Source organism: Cetorhinus maximus, chromosome 16 (assembly GCF_964194155.1).
Source record: "Cetorhinus maximus chromosome 16, sCetMax3.hap1.1, whole genome shotgun sequence".
Classification (NCBI taxonomy): Eukaryota; Metazoa; Chordata; class Chondrichthyes; order Lamniformes; family Cetorhinidae; genus Cetorhinus; species Cetorhinus maximus.
In genome coordinates, this window is record NC_135894.1 from 10,838,745 (window position 1) to 10,855,418 (window position 16,674).

Below are 16,674 nucleotides of genomic sequence, written 5' to 3' on the forward strand. Positions count from 1 at the left end.
GGGCTAATGACCACAAAACCTCAAGGGGCGAAATCATCCCAGAATTGCAGTAAGTGCGGCAGCAGGCGTGATAAACGTTTTATCGGCTGGTGGCAATGGTGTGTATCGTATTGTTCCCTTCCCGTCTCATAAATGACAGGAAACACTCCATTGCACTGGGGGGCAGCCTCCAAATTGCCCGTCACGCTGTTACTTTGTCATTCCCTCACTATTTAAACTGCAGCCGCATACACAGTTCTCAATGCTTGCAGCCCAGGAACGCTCCAGTGAAGACAAGGCCCCAAAAGCCAAGAAGAGAGCAGCACCCCCCCGATTCAGTGACGCATCCCTGAGATGCCTTTGAAGTTCCACCACCAACAGAACTTGCAGTGAACTAGCAATTCAGGCTAGTGTCTGCATCCCAGCCTAATTTACAGGCCTCCAGGCACTGTTCCAGCCAACCTTTACTCAGAAAATACGCGTCTTTCGACAAAGGACAGAATGCAAACCAGCTGTCTATTAGCAGCTGCACAGCGGCCACAAGTTTATTTAAATGTACTGGGGTAGAATCTTTCCTTTGTCAGGCTGAGGCAGTGGGTGGGCCCGGGAGCGGCACGAAACAGAACGCCGCCCGTGATTGGGCCCCAGCTTTTGGATGCAGTGGAGGCCCACTGCAATATCCTCCATCCCAACTCTGGCTGCAGGAGGCCCATCAGCCTCACCACTCCGGCTTGGGATGCAGTGGCAGCAGTGGTCAGTGCCAACACTGCACACAAGAGGTCGGCCATCCAGTGCAGAAAGAGAATGAATGATTTCATCTGTGCCGCCAGGGTAAGTCAACCATCTCATCACCCTAAACTCACGCACTCACAAGACCATCACACATTCACTGGCATCTCACTCACTGCCAGCTCAAGGGACATCACCACTCACTCTCTCACACACCCTCACATCTCCATCTGGTCTCATCTCCTCTGGAGACTGCCTCCTCATCCAGTCCATGGCTCCACTTGGCACACACACACGCCTGGCATCCTTCTCATTTGACCTGACATGCACCTTGCTCACACTCCCTTCATCTGTCTTTAGGCAGGACAAGATCATACACAATCAACAGGAGAGGTCCCAGACCGGGGGGTGGAGTGCCACACATCAAGGTCCTCACTCCATTCAAGAGTCGTGCGTCGGAGTGGGCTGGAGAGGAAATGGACCATTCCTGCGGTGATAGTGAGGTCGGCAGCAAGCCTCCACGTGAGGACCCTGCACCAGATCATCCCCCTGCCAATGCTGTTCTGTGTGTAATGTGGCTGCCAAGCACTAATAATCCCCACTTCCTCCCCTAGGCTCACCTGACACATCTTCCTCAGGCAACCTTGACCCCAATCCCAGCGCCGAGAGCACCTCGGATGAGGACCCTGCGTCCAGTTGAAGACCCATCATGACGCTCACCCACACCCTCCACCAGCACAGAGACACACACCTTGGTGGGACCTAGAAGTAGAGAAGCCTCGGGATCACAGTCTGGTGAGAACAGCACACAATCTGTTCCAAACCAGGTGGAGACAGAGACACCCTTGTTCACCGGCACTCAGAGGACTGAGGGAGGCAAGGAATCTGCTGAGTCCGAGTCAGATGATGAGCCTCTGAACTCGGTCCTCAGTCAGTTGGTGGAGCTGCAAAGACAATCACGGGAACATCGGGAAGGGATGTCTGGCGCGCTCCTCAGATTGCAAGGAGTCTGTCTGCCTTCAGTTCGAGGTGATCGCGCTGTCATGCTGCCGCACTGAAGTCAACACTGGTAGGATGGTGGCTGCCATGGAGACCTTGGTTCAGGACATCGGTCCTGCACTGCTGCGCGGGCTGAACTCCATTGCTGATGCCATAGTTGGCCTCCAACAGTGTCAACATGGGAGAGGGTCAGAGCAGCTCGATCTCACTCCAGTTCCCCTTCTCCTCAAGGAGCTATCCAGGGGCTGTCAGGCACCCACAGGGAGGTGGAGCAGCATGTGCACACCCTGGGGCCATCCACACAGGTGACTCTGGGAATGTCCGGCTGATCCAAATCCCCTCTTGCTGTGACCCCATCACCTCCAGCTCCACAGGCCGAGGAGGGTGTACCTGACACACAGCAGGATACCCAAAGCAGGTCGGGGCCCTTTAGGTCTCAGCCCTCCAAAGGTCACCCACCAAGGTCATCACAGACAAGATGTAGCAGTCAGCAGGCTGCCTCCACCTCCACTGTGGATGTCAGGGGAGCACCAAGACGTAGCGGCCGGGTTAAGAAGATGTAGTCGCACCGCATGGGCACGGGTGTTAATCACTTGTACATAATGTTCACTATTGTAAATAAACTCCCAATAAACTCCCAAGAATGTCTTCTTGCGTATGCTCCTTGCTCTGATGAGCAGTGTTCATGTCACTCAGATGTGAAACCTTTCTGCACAAGACAAAAGCAGGTGTCTCAGTCCAGGGCCTCTTCCCTGTGCCCTGTGTAACCTTCAGACCAAAGTGACGGTCCAGCTTCGCACTCACTGGACACATTAGTGATGCCTGCACCTTGATGGTGCTTGTCATTGCTGCCAGAATGTTGTGGGCAGGCGTCACAGAATTCCGTCATTCTCTCTGTGTCTATGAGGTGGGGCTGGCCCCCCAACTCTTCAACACCCGTGTCTGGTGACAGTGTGAAGAGTACAGGTGATGAAGGCTGATAAAGGATTAAAGTGCGCTTAAAGTTTGGTGGCTGCATCTCCATGATATGCCCCCAATCACAGAGCACAAGCGAGATGCCATCAGCCAGACAGGAGTCAGACATTCTCAGAGGCTATGTGAAGATCTATGGGGTGTCCTCACTGCATGTCGTCATCATCCTCCTGGAATCTTGAGACTATTTTTTTTTATTCATTCACGGGATGTGGGTATTACTGGCTGGGCCAGCATTTATTGCCCATCCTTAATTGCCCTTGAGAAGGTGGTGGTGAGCTGCCTTCTTGAACCGCTGCAGTCCATGTGGTGTAGGTACACCCACAGTGCTGTTAGGAAGGGAGTTCCAGGATTTTGACCCAGCGACAGTGAAGGAACGGCGATATATTTCCAAGTCAGGATGGTGAGTGACGTGGAGGGGAACTTCCATGTGGTGGTGTTCCCATCTATCTGCTGCCCTTGTCCTTCTAGATGGTAGTGGTTGTGGGTTTGGAAGGTGCTGTTTAAGGTGCTGTGTGAATTCCTGCAGTGTGGGCCTCCACTGTGCTCCAATGACATGAGCCTGAGCACTGAGGGTATGTGCGCTGCCATCAGCTACACAGGAGTCAAATATTCACAGATGCAAGGTGAGGATGTAAGAAGTCTCCTAACTGCATTTGTCATCATCCTCCATGAATCACGCGACTATGAGGGCCTCACAAGTGCGCCTGTCTCGTTTGGCCAGTGTGATGGCCTCATTGCCGGCATCCTCCACTTCCAGGACCTCATCACCCTCATCCCCTTAGACATTCTCCTCATCAGAGGAGACGTGCAGGTCTTCCATCTCCCCCTCAACCAGGCCCTCCCCCCATTGCAGCACCAGGTTGTGTAGTGCGCAGCAAGTGATGATGATGTGTGACACCCTCTGGGGACTGTAGTGCAGTGCTCCACCGGAACAGTTGAGTCACCAGAACCTCAATTATCAATATGCCGATCATTTGCCCCACCAAAGCCCAGGTTGCAGCATAAGCCAGGTGAAACTGTCTCTGTGCTGGAGTCTGAGGCCGCCGCACGGACATCATCAGCCACATCTTCTGTGGGTCATCCTTGTCCCTGAGGAGCCAACTCTGCAACCTCCCTGGACCCTGGAAGATGCCAGGGATCAGAGGCCTGGTCAGGATATAGGAGCCGTGGATACTCACTAGGAATCGTGCACAGGCCTGCAGGATGCATTTGTGGTGGTCGCAGACCAGCTGAACATTCAGTGAGTGGAAGTCCTTGCAGTTCACATACTGGGCTGCTGGTTGCCATGGCGATCTAAGAGCCCCCTAATGGGTGCATTGATGGCACCTCGCCCTGTGGGAAATTCCAGCGTTCTGGCTTCCCGGCTTGCCTGATCCCGGTCGAATTGTACAAAGTTCTGTGCCTTTGTGAACATGGCGTCTGTGATCTCCTGGATACACTTGTAGGCGGAGGCTTGCGAGGTCCCACACAGGTCACTTGTGGAGCCCTCGAAGGAGCCTCTGATGTAAAAATTGAGCGCCGCAGTCACTTTCACAGTGACTGGCAGTGGGTGTCCTCCATGTCCCCGTGGCGTCAAATCCTGAGCAGGTGGCAGATGTGACCGACCAGTTCCCTAGACATGCGCAGTCTCCAGTAACACTCCGGTAATCTGCAGGAATGACAAGCGGCACCTATAGACCCTGGACCTAGTGAGGCACCTACGAGCGACAGTTCTCTGTGGATCTTCAGCTGTGTACACAGGAGGCCCTTCTGCACCTTCATCTTGAGGATGTTGCTCCTCACTTTGGTGACCCAGAAGCCTCTGTCACACTCTTCTCCTTCTACTCTGCTCCCTGTAAGCCATGAGATCATCAAGCTTCATGATCCTAATGTTCTCCTCCTGCAGGATCAAAGAGAGAGACGCGTAGGTTAGCATATGTCTCCTAAGGACCTCTCTTGGTTAAGTCTCCGACTTCAGCTGCGTCTCAAGGCCCCTTGACTCATGCCGGAGAGTGCTGGCCACCACTTGGATGGCCAGTGTTTAGTTCACTTCCTGGCTGCCTGAAACCCCACCCATCTCCACCCCACTCCACTTGACTGACTGGCGGCAGCTTCAGCCAATGGACTGCGTGCTGTGCTCTCAACTCAGGCATTCTCCTAACCCGCACTGCAAGGCTGCGCTGTTAGCTTGAACCATGAGGGCTACTGGTCCAGACCTGAATAAAGACTGAATAAAGGGGCTGTGAGTGCCTGCACCAGTGACTGCTCCATGGTCAGCTTTCGCAAGGGGTTTCTACAGCTTGCTCTGTCGGCCAGTTGTTCTGCTGCCCCCCCTAAAGCGCACATTAATTTGTAGTCTGCACCCAAGGAGTGAAAGGTTATGGAGCATTTGGTGGCACATTTATCCTTTTGCATTGCTTGAGTGGGCAAAAATGTTTCAGAGGCCCAACTCCAAGCGAGTCAATGGAGCTGCTGGTGAGCAGCCTCAGCTGCAGAAGAATGCTCACCTTTGACAAGACTTCCAAGTGTGTGGCCACTTCCCTCCCCCTGCCCCCATCTGGCATTTGCTTGTGTGCTTCCATCAGTCTGTGCTGCCTTGCCCACCCCTGGCCCTGCCCGCACTAGAGTCCTTGCCCTGGCACCTCACTGAAAGCGAGCTGGGAAAAAGCGACTTCCCTGTGCCCGCCCACCGAATGTGCGATGCCTCTTCCTTGATGCCCGACAAGCAATCCTCATGGATGCGGCACAAGGTTATGTGCACTCACCTCCGGCTTCCCCTCGAAGTTCAGCTCGCCAGGTGCATGCCTTTTAAAGGCAGTCGTAAATCATGCCATTCTGAAGTCACACTGACATGGGAGGTAAATGTGATGTGGAGGAATGTTTCCAGTATGCAGCCACAATGATGCGATTCACATGCATTAAAATTAAGTTCCCGACGTTGGATGGCGGGAAACCCGGACGGCCATTGACAGGTGGAGCAGATGATCGCAAATTGTTTTCACGATGGTATAAAACTGATTTTTGGTCTTCTTGCCATATTGTCTGCTCACGCCGCCAAACACCCCCACCGCCAGCGGAAACAGAAATTCTGCCCAATGTTTATTTACACAAAATAAAGAGGCATCGAGTGCTTGCAGTTTCTGCTATTGATAGGTTAACACTGGTTGATTGACACTTTTATAGGGCTGTAGTAATAGCAGGTTTTTATGAAGGTTATGAATGAATAAATTTTTTTAAAAGCTTTTTCACACAGGATGTTGCTACTATAGGGCTCATTGTTTCTATACAGAGCATATACTGGGTGAACAGGCATGGAATTGCAATATGGGGCATATGAGGGGTCATGGGGTGTGGTTACAGGGCATAGCTTGGCATGGACGGCATGAGGGGAATTTGGGGGTAGGTAGAGAGGCATAGATTGACATGGAGGGTGTGAGGGGCAATGGAAGCTTTGTGGAGGGGCATAGGTTGTCATCAGCTTGAGGAGCCATGGAGGATGGGTGGAGAGGCATAGCTGAACATGGATTAGGTATGGGCAGTATGTTGGGGTTGAGGGGGTGTGAGGGGTGTTTTCTGTTTTATTACTTTTGTCACAACTAGTATGAGCACCAAATAGCCTGCCTCTGCAATCAGCAGCCGATGTGGCTGCCTCCAAACTCTTGCAGGGGGTGGCGGACTCAACTGTGGAGGGGAGGTGATGGCATAGTGGTATTGTCACTGGGCTAGTAATCCAGAGACCCAGGGGAATGCCCTGGGACCCAGGTTTGAATCCCACCACGGCAGATGGTGGAATTTGAATTCAATAAAAATCTGGAATTATAAGTCTAATGATGACCATGGAACCATTGTCCATTGTTCTAAAAACCCATCTGGTTCACTAATGTCCCTTAGGGAAGGAAATCTGCTGTCCTTATCTGGTCTGGCCTACATGTGACTCCAGACCCACAGCAATATGGTTGACTCTTAAATGCCCTCTGAAATGGCCTAGCAAGACACTCAAACCTCTACGAACTCTCAAAAGAGGAATGATCACCCGAATCGACCTAGGCACCGGAAACGACAACGGCAAACTCAGCCCTGTCGACCCTGCAAAGTCCTCCTCACTAACATCTGGGAGCTAGTGCCAAAATTGGGAGAGCTGTCTCACAGACTAGTCAAGCAAAGCCTGACGTAGTCATCCTCATGGAATCATATCTTACAGATAATGTCCCAGACACCACCATCACCATCCCTGGGTATGACCCACCAGCAGGACAGACCCAACAGAGGTGGTGCACAGTGGTATACAGTCGGGAAGGAGTTGCCATGGGAGTCCTCAACATCGTCCTCGGACCCCATAAAGTCTCATGTCATCAAGTCAAAAATAGGCAAGGAAACCTCCCTCAGCTAATGAATCAGTGCTCCTCCATGTTGAACACCACTTAGAGGAAGCACTGAGGGTGGCAAGAGCACAGAATGTACTCTGGGTGGGGAACTTCAAAATCCATCACCAAGAGTGGCTCGGTAGCACCACTACTGACCGAACTGGCCGAGTCCTAAAGGACATGGTGCTAGACTGGGTCTGTAACAGGTGCTAAGGGAACCAATAAGAGGTAAAAATATACTTGACCCCAGCCTCATCAACCTGCCTGCGTCAGATGCATCTGTCCATGACGGTATCAGTAGGAGTGACCACCACACAGTCATTGCAGAGACGAAGTCCCACCTTCACATTGAGGATACCTTCCATCATTTTGTGTGGCACTACCACTGTGCTAATGGGATAGATTTCGAACAGACCTAGCAGCCCAGGACTGGGCATCCATGAGGGCCATCAGCAGCAGCAGAATTGTACTCGAACACAATCTCTAACCTCATGGCCTGACATATCCCCCACTCTACCATTACCACCAAGCCAGGGGATCAGCCTGATTCAATGAAGAGTGCAGGAGGGTATACAAGGAGCAGCACCAGGCATACCTAAAAATGGTGTATCAAGCTGGTGAAGCTACAACACAGGACTACTTGCGTGCCAAACAGCACAAGCAACAAGTGATAGACAGAGCTAAGCAATCCCACACCAACGGATCAGATCTAAGCTCTGCAGTCCTGCTACATCCAGTCGTGAATGGTGGTGAACAATTAAACAACTCACTGGAGGAGGAGGAGGCTCCAGAAATATCCCCATCCTCAATGATGGAGGAGCCCAACACATCAGTGCAAAAGATAAGGCTGAATCTTCAGCCAGAAGTGCCGAGTGGATGATCCATCTCGGCCTCCTCCGGAGGTCCCCAGCATCACAGATGCCAGTCTTCAGCCAATTCAATTCATTCCACATGATATCAAGAAATGGCTGATGGCACTGAATAGTGCAAAGGCCTTGGGCCCTAACAATATTCTGGTAATAGTACTGAAAACTTGTGCTCCAGAACTTGTTGCGCCTCTAGCCAAGCTGTTCCAGTACAGCTACAACACTGGCATGTACCCAGCTATGTGGAAAATTGCCCAGGCATGAGCTGTCCACAAAAAGCAGGACAAATCCAATCCCGCTAATTATAACCCCATCAGTCTACTCTCGATCATCAGTAAAGTGATGAAAGGGGTCAACAACAGTGCTATCAAGCAGCACTTGCTTAGCAATAACCTGCTCACTGGTTTGTGTTCTGCCAGGGACACTCAGCTCCTGACCTCATTACAGCCTTGGTTCAAACATGGACAAACGAGCTAAACTCCCGAGGTGAGGTGACAGTGACTGCCCTTGACATCAAGGCCGCATTTGACCGAGTGTAGCATCAAGGAGCCCTAGCAAAACTGGAGTCAATGGGAATCAGGGGAAAACTTTCCATTGGCTGGAGTCATACCTAGCACAAAGGAAGATGGTTGTGGTTGTGGAGGTCAGTCATCTCAGCTCCAGGACATCACTGTAGGAGTTCCTCAGGGTAGTGTCCACACCCAGCCATCTTCAGCTGCTTCATCAATGACCTTCCTTCCATCATAAGGTCAAAAGTGGGGAGTGTGATGGAATACTCCCCACTTGCCTGGATGAGTGCAGCTCCAACAACACTCAAGAAGCTTGACACCATCCAGGACAAAGCAGCCCACTTGATTGGCAACACATCCACAAATATTCATTCCCTTCACCACCGATGCACAGTTGCAGCAGTGTGTACCATCTACACTGCAGGAACTCTCAAAGACTCCTTAGACAACACCTTCCAAATCCACAACCACGACCATCTAGAAGGACAAGGGCAGCAGATAGATGGCAACACCACTACTTGGAAGCTCCGCTCAAGTCACTCACCATCCTGACTTGGAAATATATCGCTGTTCCTTCACTGTCACTGGGTCAAAATCCTGGAACTCCCTCCCTAACAGCACTGTGGATGTACCTACACCACATGGACTGCAGCGGTTCAAGAAGGCAGCTCACCATCACCTTCTCAAGGGTAGTTAGGGATGGGCAATAAATGCTGGCCCAGCCAGTGAAACCCACATCCCGTGAATGAATAAAAAAAATGTTACCTCCTCCCACCCCCCAGAACAAAAATCTCGCCTTTGCAAGCACTTTCTCTCAAGCTGAGTGGATCGAGTCAGGAAATTTCCCAACTCCCACTACTCACATTGAGAATGAAATTCCAGCCCTTTGTGTTCTTTTTCTACCTTAGGAACCCGTTCAATCATTTGTAGTAAATGCGAACTCTGATAAGCTCAGGACAGTTACGTTGGGTTTTGCACAAAAATCCAGGGCTGAATTTTACCAGCCGTTTGGAGATGGCCTGGGAGATGGGAAGACTCACTGCCCCATGGCAACAGTGCCGCCCGAACCCCTCACCGGAGCCTGTCTGACTTGCCCTAGAGCTCCCAGTCGCCTCTTATCTGACTTTGAGGGCACACGGGCATCTATGCCTCCTCATCCTCTAGGTGCAGTTCTTCACTAGTCTAGCAGTGACTAGTGAAGATGCTGCTGAGGCTTCCGAGTTGCCAGCCCTCCGATTGGCTGGCCACTCTTGGGGGAAGGCCACCATCCTCAATATGGGTGGGAGCCCTGGTGGCAGAATACATCACAGCATGGAGCTGTGATTTAGATTTAGAAGCAATTCAGCCAGGCCTTGGGAAAGGCTTGCTCTCAATTACGATCACATGAACAGCATTCATGCACATTTTGTTCTTCTTAATAAAAACACAGATTTTGACCAGTGGCAACACCTAAGCTCATCAAAGGCTTTTAAATTTTCAGCGTATTCAAATGTTGGTGAGGAAGTTCATTTTAAAGTACCCATCCTCTGGTTTGCAGAGAAACAAAATTAGAAGTATATGAAAAACTCAACGCAAGATGTGTAGGAAGCAATCATTTAATAATTCATTTCTCAGATATCCCTGTCTTTAGATTCCAAGCAGGTGGAGCCATATAATCTCCAATTTTAGGCATCACGCTTTAAATTGATCAAACTCACATTTAGCCGTTTGGGAGTACAGAACTTGAATAGTGCTGAAAAAAGAAACATGTCAAAGTTTTTCATCTTGCACTCACCAGGATGCTTCACAAGAATACCAATATAAGAGGAAAGAACAATTTTTACTGTATAATAAACTGCTGATTGGTTGGCAAGTGGACTCTAGTAGAGGCAATGCCATGGAGAATGCACCAGTTGATGGAGACTGACAGTTAAGTGCCAGCATGTCAAAAAGTTTCGACATTTCTCTTTTCTTCAGAAAAACTCACATTTATTCTGGCACAGGCACAATGGACTGAGCGGCCAACTTCACTACGGTATCATTCTATCATTCCCTCAACAAAAAATGAGTTGATGCAACACCCAATTAATGTGGAATTGCAAGTATTTGAATACCAAAAGCAATGCTTATTTCGATCGATACTCTCTGTTAAAACCAGAAAGTGACACTGCCAAGGAGCCAGAGATTAGTAAATGGGTACAAACATTAAATTGGCTATCAAAAATGCAATTCCATTTAACAGGAAACTTTATAGTCAGCTAGTACATCTGAAAGTCAATTATTTATTCATTAGCTAAATAAATCTCCAAAGCTCAGTAAAAAGACATCTATGCTAATGGGAAATCAACCTTGGAACAATAAATCTGCCAGGTGACCCAGAATCGTTCTGCTTGAGTCTGTCAGCAGCAAACAAAGTAATGTTAATCAGACAAATTGGACATTACTTTTGATTTTATAGAAGGGGAAGCAGAGCTATGAAAGCGGTTAAAAATAAGAAAGACTTGTATTATATTGCTTTTTTCCCGACATCGCAAAATGTTTTATAGCCGCGAAATAGTTTTGGGATATAATCAGTGTTATAACGTAGAAGATGCAGCAGCCATCTTGCAAACGGCAAGACTCTATGAAAAGCAAGGTATTTATGACCAGTTAATCTGTTTTTAGGTGTGGCTTGCATGAGAAATATTGACCAATACACCAGGAACAGCTCTCCTCCTCTTTAAATAGCAGCGTGGGATTTTTTTACTTCTGCCTGAGAGGTCAGATGGGGCTGCAGTTTAGCGTCTAACCCAAAAGACAGATTCTCTGAGAGTGCAGCATTCCCTCAGTACTGCACTGGAGTCTCGACAGAGATTTTATGCTCAGGTGTCTATAGTGGGACTTAAACCCACAATCTGACTCCGAGACACGATTGGTATTTATTTATTCGTTCATGTGATATGGACATCACCAGTTAGTCCAGCATTTATTGCCCATCCCTAATTGCCCTTGTTCAGAGGGCATTTAAGAGTCAACCATATTGCTGTGGGTCTGGAGTCACATGTAGACCACCAAGTAAGAATTGCAGATTTCCTTTCCTAAAGTAAGCCAGATGGGATTTTACAACAATCAACAATGGTTTCATAGTCATCATCAGACTTTTAATTCCAGGTTTTTATTGAATTCAAATTTCACCATCTGCCACAGTATCATTGAGCCACAACTGACATCTAATGGTGCTTTTGTTTTTGACTAGTTTCACAATGGACCAGTGCAAAGTGGCCCTGGGAATTTTGATTTGCCATAAGTAATGGTCTGAGCCACACGCCATAAATTCCTTCAAAGCCTGCGCCACTTGTAATGGCATAAGCTTTTGTTGCATCATTGTTATTACGGCACAAGTTATCAGCAAATTTCAGGCACACAACCAACCTCTTTTGCGCTGTTACTGAACTGGGCATTGACAATAAACTTTTAGAGGCTAATTTCCTCACAACTGGCATAACTGGGATTTGGAGGGGAGTGCAGAGCCATTATGTTGACTCCCAAAAATCCACTGCCACTTTAAGATTCCCTGTCAAAAATACCAGCAGGCATTGGATGCACCCATGTAAATTTGGCCAACTATATTCAAAGTGATGTCAATGATGGAAATACGACATCTGACAAATGTCCAGTCATTAAGGCTTTGGCATTACTGGGCCTCAGGTGTGTATGGGATTGTTACAACTGAAGTTGCTAAGGTGCTGTTGGAGGATTTAAAAATGAATGGGCCGCTTGCCGAATACAACCACAGAAAAGTGAGAGATCAAGAAAAATGTAAACCTTTGCTTCTTCAGCTGGGGTTGCTGGCAACCTTAGTTGCAGCAGGTGCCACAGCTATTTCTTCTCCCTTCCAACCCCAGTAAAAGTGGGGGAGTCCACCAACAAGTAAATTACCCTGAACCATAGAATTCCAGTAGTCACCAGGAAACGGGATGGGGGAAGTGGGAAGGATGACTCAGCGCTCGTATTGCCACCAGCCCAGTGGGATTCCTACTGAATTGGGAAATCAACCTGTCGTATGAGTGTCACAAAAGATACATTCAAAAGGAAATAATTTAAGCCTGTATTGAACTTGTGCTCAACCTGACCAGAAAGTGTTTGATGCTGATACTTGGTGCAAAAACTCAGAAGTATTGATCATAAAATTCCCTATAAATATAGTGCATATTAATGATTGAGTAAAAATTCTAGCCATTTAATCTTTAGTAATTAGTTGTTTTTTACTCCCAGGCACTCCCAACCCCTTCATGAAGAGATTGCCGTATACAAGTACCTTAAACACCGTAATATTGTCCAGTACCTTGGTTCAGTTTCTGAAAATGGCTACATCAAGATTTTTATGGAGCAAGTGCCAGGAGGTAGGTATATCAAACCCCTCCTTGTACACTAGCAATTTTAAATTGATATTTCTTTGGATTTACCTGTCATTGCCAACTCCCAGCTCACAGGTCTCTTACAGCCAATGGCAGCACTAAATTAAACTTGGCGCATTCACTGTGGTAGAGATCAGATCCAAAAATGTTAGTGTTAAGAGACTCAGAACTATGAAGGAGCAAAGGGATTTGGATGTCCGTGAACACTTTGTTAAAAGTTAACGCACAAGCAACCAAAAAGGCTAAAGGCTGGTCTTTTTATCTCAAGGGGACTGGAATGGTAAAGTGAGAAATGATACCTCAGTTGTATAGAGCCTTGGGTAGATCCAATCTGAAGCGCTCCACTCAGTTATGGACACCCTGGGGAAAATTTTAACAAGGGCAGTTGGGTTGGGATTCGGGATGGTGGTTAAATTTGTCAAAAATGGAAGTGCAACAAGAAGCTGGCTCCAAAGTACAGACCCCTGTGTGTTGAACTCAGCCATGTTTGAATATGTGTGCGTAAATCCCCCAGAGAGAGGGTTACTCCTTCTAATGTTTGAATGAGGCTATTTTAACTAAACTTACACCAGTGTTTCAATTGAACAAAAATGCATGTGTTCCCGGACTTCCTGACAGTCATCACTGAAAGGAAAATGAGAAGATTGTATTACAATTCATGGGCCTAACTAAAAGGCATAAGTATGGAAATCAAGTTATCAAAGCTGCTTTCTCACTTCTCACCCACTGGAAAAGGGTTTAGTGAGACTACTTGTTGTCAAAGGTTAAATGATATACTTTAGAGACATTGACCAACATTCAGAACATCAGATAAAAGCAAAATACTGCGGATGCTGGAAACCGGAAACAAAAATAGGAAATGCTAGAAAAACTCAACAGGTCTGGCAGCATCTGTGGAGAGAGAACAACAGAGTTAATGTTTTGAGTCCGTATGACCTCTGAAGAAGAGTCATATGGACTCAAAACGTTAACTCTGTTTCTCGCTCCACAGTTGCTGCTAGGTCTGCTGAGTTTTTCCAGCACTTTCTGCTTTTGATTTGGAACATCAGGATGGGTGAAGCTATGGCTGCCTTAAAATGGGCTTCAGACAAGGTGCAAAATAACTATCAGCAACAGAAATGAGGCTGAGATGATTGGCCTCTGGAAACAATACAGTCTTTCTTTGTACTAGGTATGACAGCAACCAGTGGAAAGTTTCCTCCTCGATTTACATTGAATTCAATTTTGTTTGTGCTCCTTGATGCCACACTCAGTTAAATGCTACCTTGATGTTAAGGGCAGTAGCCTTCATTCTATCTCTTGAATTCAGCTCTTTTGTATATGTTTGGGTCAAGGCAATAATGAGGTCTGGAGCTCAGTGGCTCCGGAAGAACCCAAAGTGAGCATCCGTGCACAGGTTATTGCTGAGTAAGTACCGCTTGCTAGCACTATACTAATGACATCTTCTGTCACTTAGCTGATGATTGAGAGTAGACTGATGGGGCGGTAATTGGCTAGGTTGAATTTGCCCTACATTTTATGGACAGGAAATATTTTCCGCATTGTCGGTTAGGTGCATTGCATTCTGCAAAACATTACACAGCAGTGAGGATTGAAGCTGCCGGACAAATATGTTGCTTAGCACACATTGTCAGTGAGCGATTCCAGTGAAGAAGAGGAGAAGACGGAGGATAAAGGTGGTGCCCCAATAGCCCACCTGATCCTCACACCACTGTCCAGGATTCCAGGGATCCCCTTATGTCTGAAAGGTTCAATTAGGCACTCCCATTGGACAAATGTAACAATCCCATGCAATGGCCACTTTCCCTCATCCCCCAATCCCATTGATACAAACCAGTCTTATACCGATTACCACCAATCGCCTATGCCCCCAATGGTGCTATTATTGGTCTTCCCAATCATCAACAAGCAACTGAAAAAAGTAAGTTACCACCCAGCAACCAGGAATAAACAAGAGGGGAAAGTGTTGCAAAGTAATACATTTTAATGTGATTCCAGTAAACAGCAGAAAATTAATCTCTCAAACCCCTATGTGCTTACATTTGGTGAACTACAAAGCTTTTCCCTTCCTGTCTTTATCTGGTGCAACCACTGTGGCTTCAGCAGAGGTCGAGACAGACTGCTCATCTCCCTGCTCTGACTGCTGAGATGCTCATGGCCAATAACTCTGGAACTCATTGGGGCCCTGCCAGGCACTGCCACATCTGTGCCTGTGCAGGGTCAGACTTGCCCATTGGGACACAAGGCAACATGTTGGGCACTGAGTACTAATTGTGGGGGTGGGGGTGGACCAGGGGTTGCAATGGGTGAGAAGTAGGAATGTACTAAGTGGAGTTCCCACTTCCATTTCCCTTTTTGCAATCATCCCTCTCATGGGTCAACTGCATTTCATTCCTTCCAGTCTGCTGGAGAGTAGCATGGTGCAGATCTATGACAAACTGTAAGGTATCTCTCAGCCTTATTAAGGCACCAGACATGTTGCCATCCAGAGTTTGCACGGTCACATTCAAGCCCTCCGCGAACTCATTTGATTGCAGTGATTGATGTTCCACGAAGAAAGCCAATCTATCCATGGCACAAGACATTCTCCCCATGCCCAGTGACATCAACTCACTCGTCCTTGAACTGGACTGCTCCATTCTCTTTGCAATAGGAGGCAGTGTGCGTGGAAGGCATGCTGTATATCAGAGACTTGCTGCTGCTGCCCAATGATAATTCTTTCCATCAATGGACCCTGGGATTCAGTATCTCTGTCCAGCAGAGCAGAGATTGGAGAGGGCTGCACTGCAGTCACTGCCACCACTGTCTACTTGTGCTCAATTGTGAACTATGAGTCACCAGGTGAAAATCCAACTAACTGTCCAACTGGACCTACTGAGGTGTAAGTTTCTGAGCTGGCCCATGGTAAGCTAGAATCCTATGAGTGTACCCTCAGAATGAATCACCTCTTTTGAGGACTCATTGGGTGGAATTTAATCTTGCCCATTGTGGCAGGAAATATGGTGGCCGTACTTCTTAATCGTGGGAGAAGCCACGCTTCAGTTTCCCAGCGGCAGGACACCCTCTGGATGAAATTGGTCTTTACCAGTAGAGCAAGACTGGCTTGTAGCCAATGGGAAGCCCATTTTTACACTGTGACCGTTTTTATTTACTATTAACCAACCGGGCACAGTGTACAGCCTTTAAACTGCACTCCATCCTTCCACATCAGTCCAGGTTTAGCATGAAGAGCACATGGACAGCGAGAGAGAATATTATAGAGAATCTGATGGGTGTAATCTGTTGTACTGCAAAACACCACAGTGCAAATCATCATCAACTTTAAGCGTAGGGTTTTGTTTAATTTTGTACTGACATACATAAAAAAAACTTATCATTACATTTATCCCAAGTTCCAATTAACTCCTTTCCTCTGCTCCACATGGAATTAGAATGTTATGAAGTTATACAATCCCTGAAGGGTCTGCCTGGGTGAATGTTAATTTGATACCATGTAATCATACGGCTATGTTACTTTCCATTGCTCAGCCCAATATAGCTCCCACCTGCCCTTTTTCATCCATTCTCTTCCTCTCCTTCTGTCAACATTTGTCATATTTATGCTGCTTGAAAATAAAAGGAAAGAATCCCTAAGTAACCCCCAACCACTTTCAAATTGTCAACATGAATTTAGTTAAGCTTTAACATTGGTATTTATTCTAACATGGAACATTATTGAGGGAATAGCAAAGCCCTGCTTTTTAGACTTACAAGTGATGCAGGAAGAATTTTCATGTCATTGACAATTGCAGCTGTTATCTTCAGTGTCTTTGGTGTCCTCATAGTTTTGCGCTGTGCTAATTCTGGTAGGGCTTCCAGGGAAAGTTTAATAAACATCAACGCAATTACCTTTAGACAG

At 47.6% G+C, this 16,674-nt stretch overlaps 1 protein-coding gene across 1 annotated transcript in view; it reads left to right on the top strand.

Annotated features, from left to right (window-relative positions):
* Positions 1–16,674, top strand: part of map3k15 (mitogen-activated protein kinase kinase kinase 15) — a 176,062-nt gene that overhangs the window by 107,259 nt on the left and 52,129 nt on the right. Inside the window, exon 15 of the mRNA XM_078559367.1 lies at positions 12,634–12,761. Within this exon, the coding sequence (XP_078415493.1) occupies positions 12,634–12,761 (128 nt within the window). The remainder of the gene's footprint in view (positions 1–12,633; positions 12,762–16,674) is intronic.